Genomic DNA, 27,948 nt, shown 5'->3' on the forward strand with positions numbered 1-27,948 from the left:
TTTTCATTTGAGAAAATAATTGTAATATGTTTAATTTCATTGTATAAGACGCCCCATTTCCCTTTGAGATCAGTTAGAAAAATCGCAGAAAGATTTCCCTAAAAATATAAACAGTGACGTCACTATTTTAATTTTTTGGCATTTTGTCTCCTTTTGCGATTGAATGAAACATGGAAACACTGAAGAAACAAACAAATTTCTTTATTTATGTTTTATTGAATGTTTTCTTTATCTTCTACAAAATTTAATTTATTCCGTGTTTAATACATGTGATAGGAGTAAAAGTGAATAGACTCCTTTTACAGTATGTATTTAAATCAATTTAAAGGATAATATTGAACAGATTTAAAGCAAAATTTTATATCATTTTAATTTAAAATTATTCACATAATGTATATCTATGTAATTATGTTAATATTTAAACAATTTTATTATAAAATTATGTAAATTGAAATTAATATTAATGGATTTTTTTGGTAGGTGCCTACCCTTTAATTTTATTTGCAAACATTATGCTTTTTTATCAGTAGTCATCAAATTTAATTTATTGTTTTAACTGATAAAAGCAGAATACCAAATAATATACAGTGCAAGTCCGCATTTGAGAATATAATAGGTACCAAAAAATATTCTCAAATTGGGTTTTCATCCCCATGGACCCCATGTAAGAACATTTTTTTTTCTCAACACTGTAATTGCTGATAAAATAAGAGAATTATGCCTCCTGGCGCTTTTTGGACTTACGTGACTCTTTCTTCTTTGAACTAGCACATTTTTTAGGTAATACATTCTATCTAGAATTATTTATTAATGATTTTTGGTCACGGAAAAATTTGTTTTCAATAAGAAATGTCAACCAGAAAGACGCGCGAAAAGGGGATGAAACATGTTTCACAAATCAAAAAAGTTTCAATGAAACGCAAAAACTGAATTTTTACGAAAAATCCTTTTGTCATAGAAAATCTTTCTTTTATTCTTTTTTTTTTTTCAAAAGCAAAAGAACATTTTGCTTTATAAGAACTGGAGAAAAATCACATAAAAAACAAATTGATTGTGTTTAGTTTAAATAATAAGAATATCCTTTGCTTTGTTTTTCAAACTTTTCTTTACGTATTTTTAAGAAGACTTGGAAAATTCCCTCTTTGTCTGCCTTAGGGGTACTTTCGCCCCCTTTTGGACATAAGGAAGCACCTTTTGTTCCATCTCTTTTGTAATGGTAGCAAAATCGTTATCATTCGGAAGCCATAAGTTGACTTTGTTCTTAAGAGCAGCGTATGTTTCCAGCAGCACACTTCTTGCGTCATCACTTGATGGACCCTCTTCTTCTTGTTCGAGGTTAATTAGATCCTGAAGATCTTTAAATCCCAAGTTCTCAATGTCACGTGAATCATGTTGCATCTCATTTATATCATCTTCATCCATTTCAAGGTTGAGATATTCGCCGAGTGCCATTATCTCTCTTGTCGTTTCTGAATTGAGATGCTGTCCGACTGCTGGACTCCCTGTTGCTTCTGAAAGCAACCCTTCCTGAAAATTGTCTTCCTCTTCATCCATTTGCAAGTTGAGATGCTGTCCGACTGGATGGTTTGCTATGATTATATGAGAAAATAGTAATAAAAAAAATATTTAGGGTAAGAAAATTTATGAACTCACATTCGTTTGTTTCTTTTTGTAGCAATTTCTTCCATGAAGATCGAAGAGTTTGCTCTGAAACACCTTCCCAAGCGTTTTTGATAACTTCAATCGCTACCACAATATCAAATTTTTCTCTCCAAAACTCATGAAGGGACGTCTTCCCGGAAATTTCGGTTTCATTAAAGAGCTCTGTCAGTAGTCCTTTGAGGTACAGGGATTTAAAATTCGCAATAACAAATTTGGGGGCAAGTACACAATCTTTATGAAGCTACAATCCTCGTCCAAACATTCTTGCAGATCCGGAGGGTGCTCAGGGGCGTTGTCAAGCACAAATAGAGCCCTATGATGCCAATATGATGCCAATATGATGCTAAAGAGATTCCGGGATTGAAGACTAAGTTGGAAAATCACTTGAGGCAAATGAAGGATCACAATAAACACTGAATTCAATGAAGATTTATAAATTTATGCGAGAAAGTTTGACAGATTGTTGTTTGTGAAGAAAATTTTTCACTCAAAATGAAACATGTTTCATAACAAAAATACATTAAAGAAACAAAACGACTTGGCCCGAACCGAGCAATCGGGCATCTCGGTATTTAATTGTTCTTAGATGGATTTTTGGTCAGAAATTCGTTCATGGGTCGCCTTTTTGCGTATCCATCAACGAATATTCTTAAATGTGGGTATTCTCAAATGCGGACTTGCACTGTATTAATTATTCTTTCAATATTTGTCAATTGGAAATTTAATTTTATTAAAATAAAATGAGTTTATTCATATTCATTCATAGAATTCCCATATTCAGAAATTAATTTATGTAACTTTTATACATTAACGCGGGGAATTTTTGCGCTTCGCGCAAATTTTGGAGGGAGAAAGGAATTGTGATAAATTGAAATATATTTAACTAGTCAACCCGAGCCCCCAATCACGTGTGAGCAAACTCCATTTTAAACTATAATAGGGGGGCGTATATTAGTAGGGGGGATGAATAATACGGTAGGTACCCGAAAAAATTTTTAAAATAAAAAAAATCCCGTTATCTGACCCTTCAGCAGGTAGAAAATGGGAAAAAAATCAATCTTTCTGTGGGGGCGCTATAAAGGGGGGAGGGGGCGGAATCTCGTATAGCGCTTGCAACTCGTATTGACCCCCTCTACCCCCATACCAAATTTCATCAAGATCGGCCCAGCCGTTTCGGAGGAGTTCATGTGCCACAGACAAACAAACATTTCAGCTTAAGATGGAAGATTTAGGCGTTGGTAAAAATCGTTGATTGGTAAAGTGAATTTCACACAACATTAATGGCGCCAAATTCAAAAAGTAGTCAAAAAAGCATGAATTTTATATGGAGGCTATGTGAAGGGGGGCTCTGGGGGGAAAATGAATGTCGTTGGTAAAAACCGCCTGGTATCAGTAGTCTCTGTACCAAATTTCATCACGATCGGATCAACGGTGTAGAAATGCATAGCTGAACAGACACCATATTTTAGAGAGACCTTTCTTTATTATATAGATTAATTAATAAAAAAAATTTATTGTTTAATTTATAGGGTTAGTTATTAATGTATTGAATTGCAATTTAAAAAAAAAAGAGATTTGTTGTTCCAAAAAACAGTCAGAAATATTTTTAAAAACACCTGGAATATTAATTTTCCCTCCAATCCATGATTAAAATGTCAAAATCTTCTACCTGACAAATTGTAAAAGAAAGGAAAGAAAATATTTTTATCAGAATCTATCCAACTATTTAAAATTTTGATGCTTGAGTGCAAATAACATCCAAACTTTTCCTTTAGAAAAACTTTTGATAAAGTCATAAATACAGTAGTAAAAAATTTGATAAAATCCAACAGTACATTCACTCTTGTGGAAAATTGAGGATGCATTGAGATGAAATTGTATCCTAAAAAGTGTTCTCGTAAACATCCCCTGGGGATTATTGAATTGCTTTTCATCTCTCAACATATAAATTGATCATGATTTTGCAAATTTTTCCGGATATCATCCTCATGTATTTTTTTTCTCTTTTCTGTGAGGACATCCTCCGTGCTTTTTCCCTCCTCATCTGTTACCACTCAATTACCTCAATAATGGAGTTGTTCGCTTTTTCGATGCGGAAAGCATCTCCGTGGTAAATTCAAAATGTGAGAGAATTCGCGTATATCTCAAAGAGAAAAACCTCCCACTGACTGAGAAATTCTTGGAGGGGGGAGTTTTGTAAGAACATGATGCTGAAAATTGAGTTAAAGTGGAAAACAATGTGAATTTAATTAAATCATGTGTAAGAGGACATTTTCTGTGTATGGCTATAGGCTCTCTGTGGTGGGCGTACGCGACGTTCTGACTTTTTGCACAAAGTTTTCATGTTTTGAGGGAATTCACCTTTCAATTTGGCCTCATAAGCTCAGCCGGGAGGAATTGCTATTTGAAATTTAAATCATGCATAGCACAGAATGGCGCGTTTTGGAGCGTTCTGCGGGTGAAATGAACAATAATTATGCCTTGGGTTGTTTTGTATGATGAAATGGAGAATCAGAATTGAAGAGGAATGTTCGTGTTTCACATCATCACGTTTGATTAAATTTTTCCACCCCTACTTTTAGTGTTTTTTTTTACCACCATCATTTTTCTTTTGCTCCTAAACTTTGCGGGGGCAGTGACTTCTTTATTGTGCAGGACAGACGAGCAGGTTTAAGCAACTTGTTCTTACATTTACCATTGTTAATTAATTACCAGGTGTCTGTACATTTGGGGTACATTTTTGATGTAGCAAAACATTCAGAAAAAATAGGTTTAACTCAATGGATATTTATTTTTTATTTTTTGTGGTTTTCTGTTTGATTAATACATAGAAGGTTTCTTTAGGTCAATAAGTTCATGTATGGAAATAATGTAAGGTTGCGTGTTTAGAGAATTTATTAATCAAATTTTTTCGATTTATGTATTATACGAATTTTGACGGATTTTTGGAATAAACCTCTGACCTACACAGAAATTGAAAAAAAATGAGATTAGTAGGGAAGACTGGAGCTAAAAAAAAAACAAATAAAGGAAAAGCTCAAAATAAATAATCGTTAAATAATTTTGGAAATTCTACAGAATCAAAATGGCCAAAATGTGAGAAATTCAAATTATTCCGGAAAGTGAGAATACAAAACAATCAATATGTCCTATATTCAACGACCAAAAAATCCTTGAAGTTCTTCAAAGTAATGAAAATGAAACGTTTTTAAGGACTTCTTGGTCCCTGAATAGGACCTATATCTGACCGTTTGACGAGAATTCAAGCAAATTAATTCGAAAATTGTTCTAGAAAATATTTTTCGATCCTTTGTTTACCAATGCGAGTAAACAAAGGATAGACAAATATATTTAGAACGATTTCCGAATCCATTTTGAGAAAAATAAAATAAAAATTTCCTTGAAATTGAACCAATTTGAAATGCAATTTAGTCCAAAAAATTTTTTTTGTAGGATGAGAAATGTAAAGATGAATTAAATAAATTAATTAAATTAAGGAAACTTTGAAGAAAAATTGCTGAAAATGTTTAAAATTTATTTTAAAAAAATTCTTAAAACTAATAAAACAATTTTAATTAAATATTTGGTCATTTTACGAGAATTCAGAAACATTTTTATTTTTTATATTTCAAAATTGACTTTAAAATCCCTTAGATGGTTTAGTTAAATCTTATGGACTTTTATAAATGCTTTGTTTGACTTTATTAGTCTCAGTCTCTCCTAGATTTTTTAAATTTAAAATTCTTGAAGAGATTTGTAATAAATCACCACGAAGGGCGGTCTTAGAGCAACTAGAGCATCGAGATTCTTAAAGAAGAATTTCATATAGTTTCATCACGTTGTGATTTATCGTTCTGTCCTGGGATTTATAATGTGTCCCTGCTCATATTTGCCCTTTCAACTCCCCCCTTATATGATTTAATATCTATGTGTGTGGAATATAATTTTTTTGCTGGTCATTTTCGATGGTAAGCCCCCATCCTTCCACCCTTCTTCTCACCTCTTGTTCATTTTTAGTGTCCAAAGAGACTCCCGATTCGGACAATGATGCGACGTGCGCTGAATTAAAGGCTGATGAGGGGTGGAAATCATCAACAAACAACAGCAGACCCGTTTCAATGTGTTCGGAGCCTGAGAAAAAGTGGGTAGACATCGTTTCTGGTGAGTCTCCTTTCTCTCTTTTTCTTTTTTTCTTTTTTTTTGATTACTCGCGATGCGCTAAATTGACCACAAAAAAAAATCACTTCAATCGCCACTCACACACCTTCCTTTTTGGCGCCCACAGTACCCCTCATGATGGCCTACGTCACGCGATACATTTTCGGCACGGATAAATTGCGACCAAATGCGTTTGAGGTGCGTGGGCTCAATGGTGTGTCCACTGGGGTGATCAATTGCGACGACCTGGCCATCTTGAGTCAGTGGCTGAAGTACATTACGGACAACATTGTGGGATTGACGCATTTGCAAATGAAGCTGTACAATCGCAATTTTGCCGTTGGGGAACGCATTGAGTACATGGGATGGGTGAATGAGGGTGTTATCAGCACAAATCTCTCATGGCAGAGCTACAAGCCGCGTTTTCTTGTGCTCAAAGGCACCGAAGTTATGCTGTTTGATTCACCACCGGTAAGTCACTATGTTAATTCTCAATGCATAACAATTCATATCTATATGGGGGAAAGGCTTACAATTCAATCAACTATGAGTGGGAAATTGAGTTAATTCCTCCCCTGAAGGGTTTATTTTGTAATTCTCTGTGAGAGGCATATTTTTCAGCAAAATCCTTCCTATTTATAGGTACTGATTCAAACTTACGTGGTTGGGGGATTGTTTTGGAGGATTTATCCAATTAATTTACATTGAAAATTGACTCGGAAGTTTTGTTTACAAGAATCGCTTGAGTTTTGTTTTGAAAGGAAATAATTTTTGGGTAAATTCAAATAATTTTTGGAAGAACACGCGAAATTTGGACTTTAGAGGAGATTCTGGTGGAAACTTTTTTTTCTTAAAATTCGACAGTTATAAGATTTTTTGGGATTTTTGGTATTCTGGGAAAAATCTTTTATAGGTTTTGACGTTTTATTTCTTTTTTGTTGAATCGGGGTTTTGAAGGAAAATTACTTATCCAGGGGTTCTTTAAAGATTTTTCTGATTGTTTTCTAGAATAACAAATTCATTGTTTTTCTTATATAGAACGACAACAGAAAGAGTTCAAAATATCAACTGACAAAATCTTAAAGAAACTTTTAAGTTAGAAAAGATTTTTTTTCAAAATCAACCGATTTTTTTTTAAATTTTCAATTAATAATTTAATGAAGTTTGATTCTTAAAACTTCTTCTTAACTCACAAAATTGTTTTTAAATCATCCAAATAACTTACGGTGTTCGTCAGAGGAAATTCCCGCTCATCTAAGGAAAAGCAGCAATTTAAGCCAAAGCTTTCGACCCTAATTGCGGGTCTTCTTCAGTGGCTGAAAGGACACATTTATTCAAACATTTAACATAGGTTTGAGAGAGGAGGGAAATCCCCAAGAAACGACCAGCAAGATTGAGTGAGGAGGAGGTGTTTAAAGATTTATTGTTGTTCTAGAAATTTTTAAAAATCATGTACATTTATATAAAAAAAAAGTCAATCATAACGCGTCCAGTTATAAGAGTTGGTGTCCCACAACGTGTAGAAGTTTGTTTATGCGTTGTAGTGCGATTTGTGAGCAGAATTAGTAGGCAAAGTTGATTTTTTTGTGAAATTCAGCAATTTGATGCATAAAAATGATCATGTCTTTGGTTCTATAAGACCTATAGAAATTTCGTGACTAGTTTTGGAAAGGTCTTGAAATAAGCTATAATTTGACATATATCTCAATGATTTTTAAGGTCACCTCCAGAACACAAAATGGCGGATTTTTGTTTCACAAAAAGGTTTTTTCGCATTTTTCGTCCTGAAGGAATGGTTCTAGAGGTTTCTGATGTTCTAGAAAGTTGTAGATAATTGCAAAACCTTTAATTTGATACCAAATTGAGCAAAATCGGACACGCGGTTCAAGAGATATGGCTCTTAGAACTTTTCAAATGCAAGAATTTTTCAAATGGCCATATCTTCTAAACGGAGACATAGATTTTCTTCATTTTCGGACTGGTGAAAGATATTGAGTCAGGCTACAACATATCAAAATTTAAAGGAAATCTATAACAGTTGTTCGGAGATATTGCCCCTTAAAGTTAGGCAATTTTTGTTTTTGATTTTAGCGCCTCTTGCGGATGTTTTTGAAACTTGGAATGTTCTAGACAGTTGTAGGGCTTCTCAATACCTTTCATTTGATACCAAGATGGTCAAAATCGGTCAAGCCGTTCTCGAGATATATCGAAAAAACACTTTTTGCTTTAGACCGCCATATTTGCTAAACGGCTTGACCGATTTTCAAGTATGAATTATCGATGAAAGTGTCTCACTGAGCCTTACAACATACTAAAATTTCAGATCTCTAGCTATAAGGGAACTGGTTGACAGTAGTTCAAAATGGCGGACGGCGGCCATCTTGGATTTTATAAATGCGAAAAAATGAAATTTTACACCCACATTTCTATAGAAAACTTCAAACCGGAAGTCTCTATCTGTTACCGTTTTTGAGATATAAGGCAAAGTTTGGGCGACCGGCAGGACGGCCGGCCGGCCGGATCAAAAATTTTCCACCACCATTTTTGGAATGTGGGTTGTCTGAAACGTGCTCATACCAAGTTTGAGCCCGATCTGAGGTGGTCGGTTTTTCCGACGATTACAATACTTGGTGTTGGCCACGAAGTGGAACACCAACTAACTATGTTAAATATTTGAATACATGTGTCCTTTCAGCCACTGAAGGAGACCCTCTATTAGGGTTGAAAGCTTTGGCTTTAATTGCTGATTTTCCTTGGGTGGGCGGGAATTTTCTCTGATGAACACCTGAAGCCTTGAAAAACAAATCCTTACGTCAGAAAAGAAAAGAAAACATCCAAATAACTTTTTAAAAATATGACAAATTAACGATTAAATAAGACCCAAAAACGTTAATCATGAAATTTGAAAAATTTCTCAACGATAAAATGAATCGTTTGTTCCTTAGGTGAACGTTGCGGGACTTTCAAAGGCAAATGTAGCCTACAAAGTCTACCAGACGATGTTTCGGGTAGTGAAGGAATCTGAAACTGTGGATTCTCGGCAGCATTGCTTTCTACTTCAGAGTTCCGGTCATGAGCCGCGGTATTTGAGCGTTGAGACGCGTCAGGAATTGCTGAGAATTGAAAATAGCTGGAATACAGCCATCGTAACGAGTGTCATTAAATTGGGTGTAAGTCCTTTATTTTTATCTCAAATGGTGTGTATGTGGGTCTGTAGATATTTGAGGGAGCTTAAGGGAATGTTTTTTTACATTGCCAGGCATGAAAGTTTTGTGTATGCTGCTGAAACAGCGGCAATTTACACATTTTGTTTTATTTGAATGTTTCTCTACTTTAACCCAAAAAAAAATGGGTGGAATTTTTATTATGAATGATAAATTATTTGTGGGGGGATGTTTTGTTGTATTCAACAGCGGAAAACATTTGCTGTGTCGCACCACGGCAAGGGTGGTGGTTTAACGTTGGACTGGCAAAATGGTTTCAGCCTGGCCGAGGGGGCGGATGCCACAATTGTGTGGCAATATAAATTCTCCCAACTCCGTGGGTCCAGTGATGATGGCAAATCAAAGTTGAAGCTCCATTTTCAGGATCATGAAACAAGGGCCATTGAGACTAAAGTGAGTCCCAATCGATTATTTTCTTACTACCTATAACCTATCATAATATTTTCTTCTTTTATAAGCCACTTTCCTTGAAATTTATATTCTATTCTTTCTCTCTCTCGTTCTCTCGAAACCTTCTCATTTACTCTGTTGTTGGTTTTTCTATCAGAGCATTCAAATTGATGACTCCTCTCCTTTTTTTTCGTTGCGCCTTTTTTGTGTGTAAAAAGGATTTATTGAATGGTCATCAGACGGAGGGTGGATTCTCTGCTTGGGGGCTGTGTTAAGTTGAGTAATGGAGAATAAATATTAAATAGATTTTTCTAACTCGTTAGAACAGTCTAATTATCGGAGACTAAATCTCTCAACAGATGGCTCTTATTGCGTATTTCGCCTAGCGCCATCTCTTGAGTTTTTCAATTGCAAAGTTTGTACAAAGTTTCAAAGACTTTAATTAAATTGTAAAAGCTGAAGATTTAGTAATTTGAAGAAAGTTTTCAAAGGATCTTGCCTCCGTCTATGAGCCTTTTAAACTATTTTAATTTTTCTTTCTTTCAAACTCGCTAAATAAAAAAAAAGAACTTTCAACTTGTGTTCCTCCAAAAAGGATTTTGGATTTGAACTTTAAGACTTTTTCTCGTCTCTTTGGATTACTTTCAGGAACTGGAATGCCAAGTGCTGCAAAGTTTGCTATTTTGTATGCATGCCTTTTTAACAGCTAAAGTCGCTTCTGTTGACCCGGCATTTTTGAGTTCAATTCAGCAAACGTAAAAAGGACATCATTTTTCATTGTCCTGAATTTTTTTTCTGGATGCGACGATTGTATCTCCTAGGTCGTGTAGGGATTCGATTAATTTTAATATTTATTAAAAGAGAAAAAATACAGGACTTGCGGTAGAGTCCAATTTGGAGGTGGAAATCAAAGAAAATTGAGAAGGAAAATTACCTTTTTTTCAGAAGGGAAGCATGGTTGCAAAAACCGTTAAAAAATGTAAAAATTTACTTTGAGGGACTTCTTATTCCCTCTTTTGAGTGCATTTTTAGGACTGAATGTTTGTGATTGCGTGAGAGATGGGCAATCTCTTCTTTTTTCCTCAGAAAATTGAAAATTTATTCCAAATGAAGATATTAGAGAAATTTATTTACACTTTAATGGTTACGATTAGCTTGTTAAAATGACAAAAAACAGAGATTAGTTAAGAAGCGTAGAGAATACGTGGGTTGAACGTTTAATATATTGCTAAGTTATTGATAAAGAAAATAAATGTAGAAATGAATAAAACTAAAATTGAGTTTGCAAAAAATGTACAAAGAGAAAGACAAAGCAAAAAATGTTGGAAAATTTGGAATTTTATAAATTCTCTTTCTCTCGTCAACGATGCACTAAAACAAACTTAATTGCTTCCTTAAGATTCTCTGGGAATTTGATTTAAAAAAAAATCTTTTGTACAAAAAAAGAAACTCAAGACAGCAATTTAATTTTAATCTCTACTTAAACATTTTATTTTTGAATAATTTTTGGAGGGATCATTTGTGGGGATTTAAATGACAAAAGAAAAACAATCTTATTACTTGCTAAAAAGGTGCTAAAAGAAGATTTTAATTGTAAAAAAAAATCTCTTCTGTGAAGGAGGAATGGTCTTGAAATTAATTATTGCTGCATTTATCTGCTTTCCCGTCTTTAGCTGTTGAAAATAGAAAATAAAATGTGAGAGAAAATCTGTGAGAAAAGTTACAACGCAATTACGAAAGGATTTCTTCAATATTACTCGTATTACGAAGTGTTAGACAAGATGACAGGTGTTTGGTATTTAAGCGGGAGAAGAGAAAAATATATATAAAAAGAAAATCTGTAACGGTTTAAGAATTTCCTTTTCCATGTTACGGAAAGAAAAGTGATTGAATATTCGTAATCTGAACTTTTTTTCTTCATTTTTTATTCATCACACATGAAATATTAAGAAACATTCACGAAGCGCTCATGGGTTGTTCAAGTGGCACATCTTGAAAAGGTTAATATTAGGATGAAAGAATTTTATTAGATTTTTTCTAGCAGTAGTGTAGCCTAGCTACGGAGAAAGATTCGGGCAGTTTTAGTTTTCTTTTAGAGTTCACAATAATTTATTTCAATGATAAAAAATACATTAAAAAGGAATTTCCAACATTAAAATAATGACAAATTTGTTGCAATAAACGTCAAACGTTAAACAAGGAACTTTATACGTTCGAAAAAATATGTCAAACACAAAAAAAGAAACATCAAACCAAAAAAACAAAATTATTTGATAGAAATTAAACGTTAAATTTAAGAAAAAAAAACTTTCAAAAAGAAACGTTAAACGTTACAAAAGAAAAGTCAATCGAAAAAAAAAGAAACTCGAAACGTTAGAAAACAAACTTCAATATCTAGAAAAAACCCTTTTCGTTAAAAAAGGAACGAAAAACGTTAAATAAAACTGACAAGCGATAAAAATCAAACGTCAAACGTTAGGATTGCGCAAACAACCTGTTAAAATCTATTAATTCGAATGCAACAGCCGCTAATACAAATTTTAGTGATCTCAATCTTTAAAATTTTGACTCTTTCAGTTGTTCTTTTGAATCAATTTTAAATATTTCTTTAAAGAAAAAAAAATAGTTTTCTTAAACTAACTTTCTTGAACAGATTCCCGGCTACGCTCTTGCTTTCTAAATGATTTACTTTAGGTACTAGGAGGATAGTTCCCTAAAGATTAAGATTATGGAGTTTGCCACTTGAATAAATCATTGAATAAACGTTTTCTAAACTAAAAATCACATTTTTGCATCACATTTAAAAGTTTATTGTAGAAAAGAATTGGCAGGTAGAAAGAATTTAGTAAATATTAAAAAAAAATTGTATATAGGTACTCATATGAATAATTTGAATCTCATTATACATAATTTTATTGTATTTCTTGCAATTTAATTTTTTTCTTTAGCTATATTAGCATTTTATTGTAGAATAATGATTTGTTTTTTCATTTCACTTTGTAAATTAAACATTTCTTGAATGATGATATTGCGGTGAGAAAGCTTCAGGTGGCTTTCAAGGCGTGTGTAGATTAAGGAAAAAAAACAAAACAGATTAACTAATTGATAAACTCCTATATAGAAAAGATACATAATATGAAAGAAAAATCCATTCTCACCCCACCAAATATATACATACATAGACGTTTTATTGTATTACAAAGTCGGATAATTGAATTTTAATCAATTACAGTGGAAAAAAAGAAAACAATGAGAACTCCGATGAAAATGTTCAGTATTAAATAAAAGAAAATGAACGGACTCGAAAGTGAAATAAAATAAATTTAAAGAAGAAATTAATGTTTGTGTCAAATCAGACAACAATATGGTGAAAAAAAATCTTTGATAGCAATTTGAGCACAGTTTTGACTTTAAAAAAAGCCTCTATATAAATTCTTCTTTCTCTCTATCCCTAAGACTCTTGAAAGATTTCCACTATGCAATGAAAAAAAGAAATAAATTTAATAAAAAAAAAGGAAAGAAATGGGGCACAAAATGCAAATTTAATTTAAATTTTCTCACTCTTCGGGAAGGATTTTTTTCTTTTAGAAAATTTTAAAATTATTATGTTTTCTCATCTTCCTTAAGTGCACTGTAGAAAAGAAAATGAAACCCTTTAGCATAGTATAGATGGAAAGATGATGATGATAAAAAAGAAAGGAATCAATTAAAATCAAATAACTCAGTCATATTCACGAGAAAAAAAATGTGAAAATAATAAATTTACGAGAAAGAAACGAAATGTTTAATTCTCTGCATTTGCTTCTCTTTAATCGTGTCTTTTGCAGAAATACAATCGTGAACGACTTCTCTGAGCTTCATGTCTTCTTCCTTCCCCACATACGTATCTACATTTGCAAAATAGCAGCATGGAATTTATCAAATGAACCTGTGTTGCGCACAATAAAGGATGATAAAAGCTTATCAAGTCTTTTAATTTAAGGGAAAAAGGATAAAAGCTTAGATGGGGATGAAAGTAGCTTTGAAATGTGTCCTGGCTAAATAAAGCTCTTGAGGCTTCTGAAGTACTCAACAAGGATTTTGTTCTGTGAGTGGATGTGTTTTGGGTAGAGCTTTCGATATTCGAAAGGATATAAAGCTTCTTTATAGCACAAAGTTTCTCAAACTTTGTTATATTACTTTCGGAATTCTTATAAAGCTCTCAACAAATAAGAATTTTAAAGAAATTCATTTACTTGAACTCTGTTTAGAGAGTATCTACTCTACGTTTTTATTCAACCGAAGGTTACTAAACAATTTAAAGTAACTGGCTTTTATATTCTAGAACAAATCTCTTGGTTAAATTGTACTTCTATAATTACTAAGATGCTTAATAGTTAATTAAAAAATGAAAGATCTGGTACTTACTAGAGCCCTAAGTTGCTGAAATTTCAAGCCGATAGAGTCAGCCGCCGAAGCAATTTTTCAAGCCGCCGCTGCCGATACTATGTGTGTCTGGGGGCTATGAAACTTACCTGTTTTATGTTCTGTTTATTATAAAATTCAATATATTTATTTCATTTATGATTAACAGCTTAACTTAGATATGCTTAGAAACTTTTTGAAATTTCCACGAAGCCTAATTTAAAAATTGTCAAAACTCAAGAAAATTCGATTTGAAACTAAATATTTTAAAAGCTCTGATTTTAGTCGAATAAATATAGTACAACAGACAAATATGGTAGAAATATCAATTCTCTGACAGGTTTGTAGAACATTCTGAAACATACGAGAAGATCAAACACAAATCCCCCACTCCCCGCAATTTAGTAGAATAATAAAAAATCTGTTTGAAAATTGATTTTTTAAATGGTTTTATTAATATAATTTATATGTATAATATAATACTATATAATGATAATAAATGTCCCTACATAGAACATTTTTGTGTTCAGTATTTCTGGATTTATAATATTTTATTTATCATATTTTTCCTTTTTTTTCTTTAAATATATTCATAATAAGTTTTTTCTTTTTTTTTTTTTTTAATTTAAAATGAAGATATAATCGTTCAATAAGTTTTTTTTCACGTGGTTTTTTTCTCGGAGGTTTTCATTAACGAGTTTCTTGGTTTTTCTTTGGTGTTATTTATATTTCTATTTTCAAGCTCTTCCAGCTTGATTTTTCAGATGCTGGACCTTTTTTCATTTTTTTTGCATGTGACTATGATGCTGCATTTTTCTTCAAATTATAATGTTTGTGTGAAACTATATTTATGGTATAATAATTTATACTCTTCTGCAATTATGAGTGGTTGATGTTGCCCTTTCATACATAAATTCAATGATTATTTCTCAAGGTTTTTTTCTTTTTAAATATAATTTTTATTATATTAAATTCTAGCAGTTTTTTTTCTTCCTTAAATATTCATTTTTTTCTTAATATTTTAAGTTGCGTCTGGTGGAAATGTCCTATTTGAATTCTCGTTTTACAAGTTTTTTTTTATACAAACTGTGTGTTTAGTATGGCTTCACACCTGTTTTATTTAATCAGTTGTTTTTTACTTTTTTATATTCTTAGCTCTTCTATTTTTTTTTTCTTGGTGGCAAATCGAGCCAAAAGCAATTTAATGTACATTATTTTGGAGCAATTTATTCTTATACTATTAGATTTTTTTTCTTATTTCTATTCCTCTTTTTTTTAATGTGTGATTTTTTCTTCTTCTTCTTTTTTTGCTATTTCTTTTCATGGAAGAGAGAGTCCGTGTTTTTATGTGATGAATGTTTTGTGTGTTCTTGAATTGATTATGACATCACTATTGATTTGTTTTATGATTTTTTGAGTTGTGAATTTTCTGTGGAAAGCAATGTACCTATATTATATAGTATGCCATCGTGATCAACTCTGCTTTTGTCGCTACCATTTTTTTCGCTTTTTCATTCACTTTCAAATTACATCTTTTTCCCAAAAATGTTTTTCTTTTTATATGAAAAATCGAAATTTTCTACGTTTTTTTTTCAAAATCTTTAATTAATAATTAGTTTTTTTTTAAATGAGTGAATTTTTAAAAACTTGTAATTCTTGATTTTAACTTCGATCATTAATAAAAATTTCATTTTATCATTTTACAACAAATTAATAAGAAAAGTGAGAAAATTTCTTTACGTGTTTTTTAAATATTTTTTTCGCCTGATATGATTATAATATTTTCTTTTTCCAATGACCGCCTTCTCAAATATTTCATCGAAATTACCTAAAATTCATTTTAATATTCTTTTTTTTTCTTTCTTTGTCCCTTTCGGGGGATGTCATTTTGTTTTTCCTTCATTCTTTTCTTTTCTCAATGATCATTAAAATTTAAGGTCAATAATAAGTTTTCTCTCTTCTCTAACCTTGTGATTATTTTCTTTTTTTTTTTTTTTCTTTAATACTGTTGTACTTAAATTTAGATTTAGTTTCATTTTCTCTCATTTCTTCAGTTAATTTTTCTTCCTTCCATCATTTACTTTAATCTTATTAGTTTAATTCTATATAAATTCATTTTCTTGGTGACACTAAAATAGATCAAAGATGATGCTATTTTAGTGGTTTATTTTTTGTGTTTTTTTTTTAAATTTTTTTTCATTACCTTGGTAATATATAAATAAATATTTTCTCATGCATTATTCATCATTAATAAGATTTAGAAATCTAAATTTTAAATATATACCAAGTTTTCTTTTCATTTAATAAAATGTGATTCGCTAGAAAATTGTCTATGTTTAAAGATGAAAAAACATGGTTATAGGACAGAAGAAAGGGGCGTATAGATTCGGGTAAGGAGAATATTTTGGGGGTGGGGGGGGAAGGGGGGAAGGAATGATAATTTTATTTAGCTAAAAAGTAAAGAGAAATTTATTTCTTCTTTGTTTTTTTTTTTAATACGCTCGTGGATCGTTTTAAGTAAAAAACACGAGCTAAAGTGTTATGGCACGATAAAGAAGTTTTAAAAGTAATAAAAAAAATTGTTAATAAATTAATAATTTAATTTTTTATGATTAAGAATTTTCTTTAAAAATTATTGTAATAACTTGTTAATGTTTTCTTCATCGCCTATTCCAGATAGCTTCTGTGCCTTATCATTTTTTGCTCGATTTTTTCTTTCATATTTTTTTTCTAACAATTTGCTCAATGAAAAGCCTTTTCCCGCAGCTTTGCCAACATTTCATTCATTTTTTTTTCTTTTGCATTCCAACTCTGTGCCTTTTTCCTTTTCACTCTGCTACAATATGATAATTCTATGTACTATTTTTCTTCCATTTTTTTCCTCAAAAATTACTCACTACTAATTTAAAAGTAATAATGGTTTTTGCAATATAAGTACTCCATCATCGCGCACTTTCTCCGCTAATCTCCATTATTCTATTTTTCCTTATATTTCTATATATGTATAATAAAAAATATATTTAGCTCATTTTGGCAGGGGATTTTTATTTTATTTTTTTTTACTTCCATTCTATCATTTATTTCCACTTGAGATTTTTTTTATTTATTTTTTTTTTGTATGTACATCGTGGTGGGTGTTAAAGAACGAAAGAAATGGTATGAATTTAAATAAAAAATCTTCTCTTTATTATCATTTTTATTTTAGTTGTTTTGTCCGCACTTTGCTTTAAACCTTCCACAGAAGGATTTTTTTTATCTTTAAGTGAGAACGAAAGAATATCGGCAAAATGTTTTAGTTTAACAATGAAGTTTGTGGTTTAATGGAATTCTTAGATTAAGTGGATGGGTTTTAAAGATTAAGGGGCAAACAGGTAAAGAATTTTTATGTCTCTCTTTGAAAAATATTCGATAATTCTTTTAATGTTGAATTCTGCCTAAAACATTTTATTAAGATTTATTAAGAATTTTTGGAAAAAAAAAGAATTATTATTTTTTTTAACTTGGAAAAATAATTAAACTCATTTAAATTCGAAAAAAATAAAATGTTTAACGTTTGGGTCAGTCTTTGACTCAATAGACGCGATAGGGTTAAGAATTTTTGTTCCAATAAAAAATTCGTAATGAAAATGTTTTTGATATATTTCAAAAGAAAAAACTTTCTTTTACAATAATTAATTCCTACGAATGTTTTTTTAAAATTATTTTCTAGCATATAGGCATAAAAAACTTTACTTGTTTGCCCCCTAATAAGTTTAACCCTTTGGGCTTAAATAATTAATATTTTCGCATTAAAATCTTTCGATATTATTTTTTCACGCTAAAATTCTAAAGCTTCTGATGTCAAAAATTTTCTCCAATTTTTTTATTTTATTTAAAGTTGTTTTTTTATTCAGATTAGGATAATTCCCTCATCTGCCGCTATATATTTTTTTAATTTAAGGCAATGCAGATAGATAACAATTGATTTGAATGCGCCGAACTAATTTGATAAGTTAATTTAGAGAGATATATTGTTTTTTTTGTAAATACATTTTTCTCGCATCTTTGGCTAGGATTTTCTTGGGCTCATTACAAAAGAAAAAAAATCACGATTGAAGATGAGAAATTGTAAAAACAAAGAAATATTTTTTTTCAAATAAGAAACTATCACTTTATCATAATTCTATTCCTTTTTTTATGACTCACAGACTCGCCAATAAAGTTTTTTTATATAAAGAAATTTTAATAAAATGAATTGAATATTTTATATTTTATTTATTTGAATATGAGAAGAAAGTTACTTTATAAAATGTTGATTTTCTCTTTTTAAATATATATATTTTTTATATTTTGTGTTGTTCGTAATATGTTTTTTTTCTCCTTGTTTAATAAAGTAATGATGAATAAATATGCAAATGGATTAATTAATATTCCATACAATTAATATTCGTAAATATGCAATATTCCTCTTTTTTCAAGAGGTAGCATTCCGTAAAAATGATTTACTTTCTGTTTTTTTTTTGTCATTTCCTTTTTTCTAATTGATTTCTTGAGGTTATATAGAATAGATAGTTTTTTTTTAAAGTAATTTGTGTGTTTTTCGCTTTTTTTGTGTAGTTCCCATGTGTTTTGAGTTTTCTTTTAGGTCTGCGCACGGTGTTTGTGTCTAATATATATGTATTTATTTTCTACATTAGTTATCAGTTCGGTTTTTTTTCATTTTGATGTAAAACTGTTTTTATTTCTTTTCAAATGAATATTTCGTGTGTAAAATATGTTTTTTTCCTCTTCTTCTATAGTTTATATAAAGATTAACTATTGGAAATTGTGAATAAAAGTTTCTACAGATTTATGTTTAGGTTTTTTTCTTTTAAAATTTTTGTTTTCTAAGAAAAAATGTTTTTTTTTGTGGAGCATTTTCGCGCGATTCTCGCCTGTTTACTCACCATTTTCTTTTATTAAATTTAATAATCAATTTTCTCTTTTTTTTAAATGCAAATTTATATAATATATGTATTAATTTAAATATATAAATGATTAATGTAGTTTAATGTATATAATTTTCTCCTTTAGTTGATCATGCTAAAATCTAAAATTCTATTTTGCGTTTAAAATGTATTGTATCGCATGTTGTTTCTATCAACCATTTTTTTTTCTTCTTTTTTTTTGCATATTATTTAAATTATTACATATGTTATAATTTTTTGTATGAGTTCCTTCATCTTAAACGCTTTTCGCATTTTCTATTTCTTTTTTTTTAATGTCTGTTTTCTCTGATTTTTTTTCTTTACTTTTGTTAAAGAGTTTCAAACTTGAGAATAAGCTTCAAGTTAAAAATTGTTTTTTTTGTGGGAATATATTTTGTGCCTCTTAAGTGTGCAAAAATTTATTCAATCGAATTTATATATTTTATTTTAAATTTTTTTTGTGTGTCTGTGGACTTTCTCATTCATTCCTCTCTATTTAGCTTTTTTTTCATTTAAATCTGCAATTAACACACAAATATTGTCAACATTTTTGCTCACCTCACATTCGAACTTTTTGGCTTTCGCGCGCCCATTTCTCCCACCAATCTCACATTTCTACAGTTTATTTTTTTTCTCTCACAATTATTCTTAAATAATTTTTTGGTTTGTTTTCTTAAAAATCTTTTTTGGTTTTTTTTTCATCTTTTTAAATAATTGCAAGAAATACCCTGTATCCTATATTATAATATTCATTTTCGCAATATACTTTTTCGTTTTTCTTCGCATGGAAAAAGTATACGCTGTTTGTTTCATTTTTTTTTCTTTTACTAAAATTCCTACACATATTTTCATGTTTTTCATTTAAGTTAAAAATGTTTATTATGTTTTAGGTTTTGTTTCCTCTGTTAAATCTTTTAACTAATCACTGTACTTGTTTTGTTTTTTTCTCAGAAATTAATTTTACAAAAATGTATGAAAAAATCTGAATATACTTAGTTATGTTTCTCTTTTAAATCGCAAAGCAAGGAAACTCTAAGAAATAAACCTAAAACAGTTTCCTTTTCAATAAAAAAAATAAATAAATTTCATAAAACTAAAAGAAGATATCTAACTTTTAATTTGTATTTTGCTGTGTATTTTTAGTTCATTTTCATTATCATTTTTTATGTATATAATATATAATATATTCTTTTATTTAAATTTAATATATAATTCTTTAAAGGCGTCACTAATCATAGCAAAGTGCGTCAGTTTTACAAAAATTCTAAAAATTTCTCATCTCTTTTCTAAATAATTCAATATTGTGTTTATTTTTTATTTTTTTCTTCAGTGCCTTTTTTTTCAATTCACTTATCTATGCTTTTTTCAATCTGGTAAATCGCAACGATTCCTTTTTTTATACAAGTTTTTCCTCTAAGTAGCTTCATTTTTTGTCTCTTTTATACATAAGATGATTTCCCTTTTCTTCCTTTAATGTACAATACACATGGGATCTTTATACAGGATTCTCTTTAGTTTATTACATATTTTTGTTTAATATTTTTTTTCTTTAAATAGTTAATGTGCATCCCTAAAACGAGGCGCTAAAACAGTTGTATTTTCATTCTTCTTCTACTTTTCTCTGACACTTGGTTTCTGTTCAGGATTTTTTTTTGATGAGAAAAATAAGTTTGTAATTTTAACAAAAAAGACTGATTTGTTTTTTTTTTGAGCTGAAGCTCAACTAAATAATTAAACATAATTTGCAATTTTTGAACTTTAAGAATTTCATTTGAATCAGTTACCTATTATTTGACCCGTTAAGGAACAATAATCAGTTAAAACATATCCAGCTTTATCGGGAAAGGAATCGAATTTATTTTTAAACTGAAATTGAATTAGGGGCCAATTCTGTTAAAAATCTTATCTTTTCTTGCAATTCCACTTGTAAGATTTTAAAAATTCTTGAAAAATATTCTAAGATTTTGATAGTTTGTTAGTTGAATTATGAAGAACAGTTTTCCAGGAATCTTTAAAGATGTTTTTGAAATTTTTCCAGGAAATCTTTTGTTTTTCTTTCATCTTAATCTAACAGCTTTCAAGTTGTAAAGAAAATAAAAGATTTTGACAGAATCGACTTTTCAATTAATTTCAATTTAAAATTCGTTTCATTTACTGACCATATTGCGAAAGCTTTTAACTGATGTAAATATGTTTACTGATTAAAATGCATTTTTACTGCTCAAAATGATTCTATTACAGCTTCAATATTAAGCTATTGATCGTATTACCTTATCCAGAAAAACTAAAAATTCTTTTTTGTTGAGGATTTTTTTTTTAACCTAAACTATATTGCACATTATCGACCATATCGCTGCAGACGCCATCCTCATCTCAGAACTCAATCACAAAAGCTTGATTATCCCTGTTCCAAAGCCAGTCTCGAAAACTGAGTTTTTTTTAGTCTATATCAAAACAAACAAAAACGAAATGAGAGATTCTTCCAATTATGGCCAAGGAGCTTTTCTTTGGCACTTCAAAAGATTAAAATTTTCTTCCGTGCAAAAATGTGATTTTGTTGACTAGAAATGTACAAGAATTTTTATTTATAAGCTATTTGTTTCGGATGGGAGGCAAAAATTCTAATTTATTATATAACATTAAGATCCTTAATCTTTTTTTTTGCATCTTATATCACTTATCAGTATTCCGGCTGCGCTCATTCAAAATTACAATAATGTACAATATATTTTTAAATGTGCCTAATTTCTTTTTTTTCACTCTGACAAATTCAACAATATATTATGATGTGGTTCTCCTGACTAGATTTATTCTTATTCCCACATATTTAGGGTAGTGTGTGTAGTTCATTGGATTGTCGATGGAATTTCCATCATCGAGAATCACCATGAGAACAACCCTTTAAAAATTTCAATTGAGCTCTTGTTTCTGAATATAATACAATTTAAATTTTATTAAATAGTTTTTAATTTTTAAAAGCTTTTCCAATAAATTGAATTAATTATTTTTCTCCTAAAATGCTCTCTTTGTATTATATTTAGAAACATTTGTTTTTCGCGGAGACAGATGGCGTGAGTATAGTGCTAGACATTCTATCTTTTCCTAGCTCAATGCAGAGTTAAATTTTTAAACTGATTTCTCACAAATTTTCCAAACATTGTTAAACTTTAATAGTTTAATAATTCTTTGCGAAAATTTGACGTAGTTCTAATCGTTCTAACCTCAATCAGTTGGTTCTAGTCAACACCAGAGGAATAACTTTGTATTTGGCGCCATCTGCCCTCTCTGTTGCAAATCGCAGAGATTCCTTCTCTGTACGATTTCAACAAAACCACCATGATATTTTCTTTTAACAGACTATATACTCATTTCACCGTCTCTCTCCACGCCCCATTTGAAATTTATTATTCCATTCCAATATAATGTATACATATGCATAAAATGCCCGCGAATTTCTTGCTCCCATCTAACCACAACTAATTGCAAAAGGATTTCCAAATTGCAAAATTATGCAATTTATGGTGACAACTGTGGCATTTAAAACACAAACATGGCAAAATTTATTGTCACTACCAAATGAAACTTACTTTTATTGTAATGGTTACCCTTATGTATGTAGAACCCTTAAATTCTAAAATGTATATAAGTTTTTATTATATATAATAGTAAAATATTTCAAGTAGCGTTTACCATTAGACTTACTTAGCATGCCAGTTTCTTCTATACAGCTGGCAATTTTGATCTTAATGGTTAATAGTTTGGGTCTGTTTTAACTGATTCCCACTTCAAAATTTACAGTTTTATGTTGCAATTTCGTGGTTTTTTTTTCATTCGACATTTTTTTTCTTATTATCGTGATTTACCGCTAGGTTCTTAACCCCTCACCTTTTTTTTCTTTTAAGTATGTTGCAAGTGGGACTTGGGGGGGTGGTCTGGGGAGAGGGTGAAAGAATTTAAAGGAAGGCTGCGGGGGTGGGGTTAGATTAATGTTTGTTTTTTGACACTATAATTGGCAATGAGATCTCTTTGGAGATTGATGGTATATTTTCTTTTTTTTTTTAGTTGTCTTAATGTCATAATTTACACCTATTCCTCTTGTCGTCACACTGAATCACATGTTGAATTGTTTTTTGGACTCTGCCGAAGGGACAAAATAATTTTAAAAATGTCTTAAAGTCTTGGATTATTTCAAAAAAAAAAAGAAATTGATTTAATAAAATATTTTTAAGTGTTTCAAAAATATTTTAAAAATTGTCACAAATAAAAAAAAATAAAGGAAATATGTAGGGAACTTAAATTTTACTCGACTTCAGCTTTTCTAACTGCAATACTCAAGAAATCAAAGTACAGGCGCCTGGTTATACTATATATTTGTCAATTTTGAGTAAAATCTTAAGCAGAATATCAAGATAGAAATATTTGCTTTTAAAAAGGCTCCTCAAAGGATTTTTTTTGTTAATTTCTTTACTTTCATGAAATAATTCTTCCAACTTTAAAAACATTTCCTTCCAAATTGCCCTTCTGCTGAATAGATAAAATGACTAAATGATACACGTTCACCTTTGATAGGGGAGTTTCAGTGAGAATTCACTTTCCAAGGGGATTTAGGATCAAGGGACGAGGGGGGTGGGGGTATGTTAAAGGGTATGGATTTTCTATCAATTAACACTGAATTTGAATCACATTTTGTATTGTATCAGGGGACTCTATCATTTCGCATGGGAGCACACCACCCAGCACAGAGAAATTCAACAATTTATTTATGAATCTCTACAGCCCGTTGTTGACATTTAGAATTTTCTTTTTCATCATTAGGATATTCGGGAGAAATTTTCTTTTGGGGGCATTGGCGAATTTTCACTCCCACGCGATTCTAAACCTCATTTATCATTTTTTCTTTTTTTTGTGTGTAAAATATCTCACTTTTTTTTATTGTAAGGTACATCGTCTGTGTTTTAAACTTTTTTTTTTAATCTTTTAAATTTATACCATCTTGGTCTCATTTCACTCAACTTTTTTTTGCTAATTAAATATACATTTTTTCAGTAGGTTTCATTTTTTTCTCTTAATGTCTCTCGGTTTTTTTTCTTTTACAACATCGAACTTCACGATTCACATTGAAAAAGTAAAACAAACGAACTGTACAGTACACAAATTTGTATGTTATTTTTCATTTTAAGTGTTTTTTTTTACTTCTTTTTACATTCAAATCACAGCCCATTTGTGGAATTATCTATCGTTCTCATAACTTTTTTTTTTGGTTGAATACGTCACGTTTTCTTTAAAGATATAAACATGATTTTTTGTGGAAAATTCTGCTGGATAATTTGATGACTTATTCGATGCACGTAATGGGTGTTGTGCGTCTTAAGTTTGTTTTTACGGGAAATTTATGAAGTAAAGAAAATGCTGTACCTGCATTGATAAAAAGACGAAGAAATAAGGAGATAAATAGTGGTCCCTATTAACATTTGGATTAGGAAATTTTATCTATGTAGGAATTTTTCGCCATTTCATAAAATTGAGTAGATTTTGTGAAATTACGCGATATTTTTTTCTTAAATTAAATTTAAAGTTTGAAAAACTACCTCAAAGTTTTCCAACAAAATTTAAAAAAAAATCCCATTTAAACAACTTCCTAAACTTAATTCACTAAAACTTCCGAAAAGAAAAACATTAACACGACGAAAAGAAGATTTAAAAAATAATTTACAAGTAAACACAGTAGTATCTCAAGCAACAGATTACAATTAAAGGACCAATGTCCATTCAAAATTCCGATCATATCCGCAAATTATCCAACAGAAAATTGAAATCACTTCTAATTTATCATTGATATTTTATCGTTTTTTTATTTCTTTCACAATTAAAGAGTGTTTCATCTTTTGTTTTAAACTTATTTTCCTACAATTTGATCTTTTGATTCAGATTTCACGTGAAATTCCCAACATCAATTGCCAATTATAGCTTCAAGACTATATAGACAGATTTTGTAGTTTTTTCTCATTCATTTGGAAGGTGTTTTTATAGGGACTAATAGGAGGAGGTTAAGGATTTTCATTTCCTCAGGAATTAGTTTACTTAAGCTCACTCTTACTACTTAGCTATAAATATAATGTTTTAGTTTCCTATTTAAATAAAAAATGAACGCAATTTGCATTTTTTTAAAAGAAGAATTTGATGAAAGAAGTTTTTCTCTGAAGAACTTAAACGCACACGCAAAAAATCTCGATGAAGATTTTACATGATTAGTTTATGTATTTTTTTTTAAATATAAATATCAAGTGACGATATTTGTTTTTTTTATGTAAGAAGAAAGATATATTATTGGAGAAATCTAATTTATATAAATATACCTTTTCTCTCGTCGCTATATTAATCATTTTTTTGCATGGCATCAATTGTCATGTTTTAATTAATTTTCATTTAATACCTAGAGAATAAATTATTAGTTTTTTTTTAAGATTTGTTTATTTATTATAATAATATTTTTAGATTATCAATTTATATCATTTTTTTCAATAGGTTTCTTTTTTTAAATATTGGTATATCATCATTTCTATTTAACAAAATTTTTTGGCTTTTCTTAGCTGTAGATTTTTTCACATGGTTTCCCATTAGTTTTCTTTTTTTTGACATCTTGACGCTCCTTTTCTTTTTCTTTATAGAATAAATATATAAGTTAGATTTAATTTTGCAAAATAAATGTCTCCCTTACGTCATCTGTTTGTCAATTCAAGCATTTCTATAGCCTCACTTTTTCTTTCTTTAAAACCTCCCTACTTCCTAAAAATGCCTTAAGATTTAGCTAATAATGGTAAGAAGAAATAATTTTTATAATATTGATTATCTCATTTGTTTTTTCTTTTCTTTTAAATGGATTTATTGATGCAAAAATAATTTTTTTGTCAATCTTTTGGTTTTAAAAAAAATGAAAGAATTCTATGCTTTAAGGTGCAACTGCGGATGCATTTAGAGCTTTTAGTTTAAGGATTTTCTTTTAGTTTGTTTGTAAAAATGATTCATTCCAAATGCAATTGATTTTATACTACAAGATTCTATTTATTAGATTTGAATTATCATTTTCTGGTATTTATTTAGTGATAGGACTCAAGCATACTATTAGGTTCTCTTTTTTTTTAAAAGGTTTGATCGCCTTAATGACTTGTAAAAACTAAATCTAATCGGTAATAGTATACTAAGAGTGATTAGAAATTTAATGAATTTATTCATTTTTTTGGTTACAATTTCTCAAATATATAAAACAAAAAAAGACCTTCAAAATTATTCATAAATTTATTTTTTTTTCTTTAGTTCTTTACCTTATAATTCTTTTAAAAATAAGTTTAAATATTTTATAAAATGCGAAATGTTGTTTTTTTTTCATTAGTTAATTAGTCTCTGTGAATAGATATATTATGTAATAATTTTAAAAATTGAACAAAAGTTAAAAGGAGTATAGTTTTAAAGACGTATTAAGGACGCATTCCGTCCTAAAGAGTTTTAATTTTTTAAAAAATGGTATATATTAAATGTAAAAAAGTTTTCGAGTTTTTCTTTCTTAAAATTCAAAAATCGAGAAATTTTTCTTTATGTGATGTCTGTAACATCCTACCGATGCTGCCGTTTACTAAAAATTTTACATTCTTCCCAACCCCTAATTACTAATTTTCTTATTTTGTTTTTTTTCTTATTAAAGTTTCTTCCTCTAAAAGTTTCATTTATTTTTTTTGTTTCAAATATAATAATTAATTTCCTGCATCTATATTTTGTCTTCTTGTTTACTTGTGTGTTTTCACATCTCTTCAGTTTATTTCTTAACATTTTTTTCCACTAAATGTTTCTTTTTACGACAACTATTACAAAATAAAAAAAAAAGATTTAAATTTTTAATAGTTGAAGGGAATACAAAAAATAGATTTTTAATTTTTAAATGAAAACTTATTATTAAAACACAACAGGATAATTCGGTTCCGTTGCAGCAGCCGTAGAAATGATTTCTCTCGTTGCTATTGGAGTCCAAGAAATGAAAATTTTTGTGAATTTTCTTAATAAATACCTGCAATAGTTCTTTGTTTCATCTAACACTATCTCCCCATTGTTTTTTTGTTATCTCTAATCGCCATGCAAAATTACGCTGCTCTCATGGTGTAAATTAGTGTTTAAACGTTATCCTTAAAGCTTCGTCTGAAAAAAATAAGAAAACATATTTTTTAAACATTTTATTATGAATTTTTTTTAAATTTTTACGTTTTAGATGACCGGAAGAGGAAAATTATTTTTATGTTAAAGATAATGCATTATGTAGAAATTTCATTGAAAATTTTCGAAAGAAATTTTATAAAAAAGATTTAAAAGGCAAATTTTTTTTTCTTGATTCTAGCGTTGGTTTTAACACAGAAAAAAATCATCGAACAAGTTCACAAAAATAATCTTTTTCTCATTCTCTTTATGAACTGATCAATAATCAATGTTTAAGTTAGTTCTAATATCTTCATATTCCTTTCAAAAAGCTTTCCAACTACTTTACCTAATTGAGAAAAAGAAACTCTTTTAGCATTTCCCTTGATTTATTCTAAAGCGTTTTGAGATAAAAAAAAAGAGAATCCCCATTTCTAAAACTTTTAAGCAAATAATCCAAAAATGTTACGAAAGTTTTCCAAAGGAAAATCCTTTTCAAATCCTATCACGTATGAATCTATCGAAAAATTTCAATCATTGGTAATTAATGGTTGTATTTTGGGGGAGAAAAACGAGTGGGTTTACATATATTAGCCACCCTCTAGCATGAGTATATCAACGTATAAACAACAAACCGATAAAAAGTAAGTTTTCCACTAAAGTATCAAAGTTGAACAATATTCTGTGAGTGTTTCTTTTCTCTTCTCGCACTCAACGGAAAAGACACAGCATCGTGTGCTCGCTCACAGTTTTCTTCTTATATTTTTAGTAAAGGAAAACGCACCAACGGTTTTTTTCTTCTTTGGGGTTTTTTGTGTGTGTGATTGGTTATAGAGTCTGGGGGGAGGTGATGGGATAGGAAAGAGGTAGAGGTATTATATGGTTTTACGACGAAAAGAATTTCCAAACTCCGATAAATTCTGTCGATGAATTTATGTTGGAAACGGGAGCGAATATAAAATATAATCCAGTTTCCGTTTAAG

The 27,948-nt window shown here is 29.7% G+C and overlaps 2 protein-coding genes and 1 long non-coding RNA gene across 35 annotated transcripts in view; 1 reads left to right on the plus strand and 2 right to left on the minus strand.

The window, feature by feature from the left end:
- LOC129792938 (gamma-1-syntrophin) overlaps positions 1-27,948 on the plus strand; it is a 42,316-nt gene that overhangs the window by 10,262 nt on the left and 4,106 nt on the right. Inside the window, exons 4-8 of one of the 2 annotated variants that reach the window (XM_055832387.1) lie at positions 5,680-5,823; positions 5,948-6,291; positions 8,766-8,990; positions 9,234-9,437; positions 10,083-10,710. In XM_055832387.1, the coding sequence (XP_055688362.1) occupies positions 5,680-5,823; positions 5,948-6,291; positions 8,766-8,990; positions 9,234-9,437; positions 10,083-10,193 (1,028 nt within the window). In that variant the 3' untranslated portion in view covers positions 10,194-10,710. Of the gene's footprint in view, positions 1-5,679; positions 5,824-5,947; positions 6,292-8,765; positions 8,991-9,233; positions 9,438-10,082; positions 10,711-27,948 lie in introns of those variants that run through there. The other variant, XM_055832388.1, reaches the window with a different exon arrangement.
- LOC129793007 (uncharacterized) lies at positions 1,087-2,338 on the minus strand. Its single transcript, XR_008750870.1, has 2 exons — positions 1,654-2,338; positions 1,087-1,589 (listed from the first exon to the last, which is right to left on the minus strand). It is a non-coding gene; the product is annotated as an uncharacterized LOC129793007 (long non-coding RNA).
- LOC129792948 (CUGBP Elav-like family member 4) overlaps positions 14,271-27,948 on the minus strand; it is a 538,090-nt gene continuing 524,412 nt past the window's right edge. For all 32 annotated transcript variants that reach the window (XM_055832412.1, XM_055832442.1, XM_055832441.1 and 29 more), the window contains one exon: positions 14,271-26,971. The gene's annotated coding sequence lies outside the window, so the exon portion shown is untranslated. The remainder of the gene's footprint in view (positions 26,972-27,948) is intronic.

This window comes from Lutzomyia longipalpis, chromosome 3 (genome assembly GCF_024334085.1).
Source record: "Lutzomyia longipalpis isolate SR_M1_2022 chromosome 3, ASM2433408v1".
In the NCBI taxonomy this organism is placed as follows: domain Eukaryota; kingdom Metazoa; phylum Arthropoda; class Insecta; order Diptera; family Psychodidae; genus Lutzomyia; species Lutzomyia longipalpis.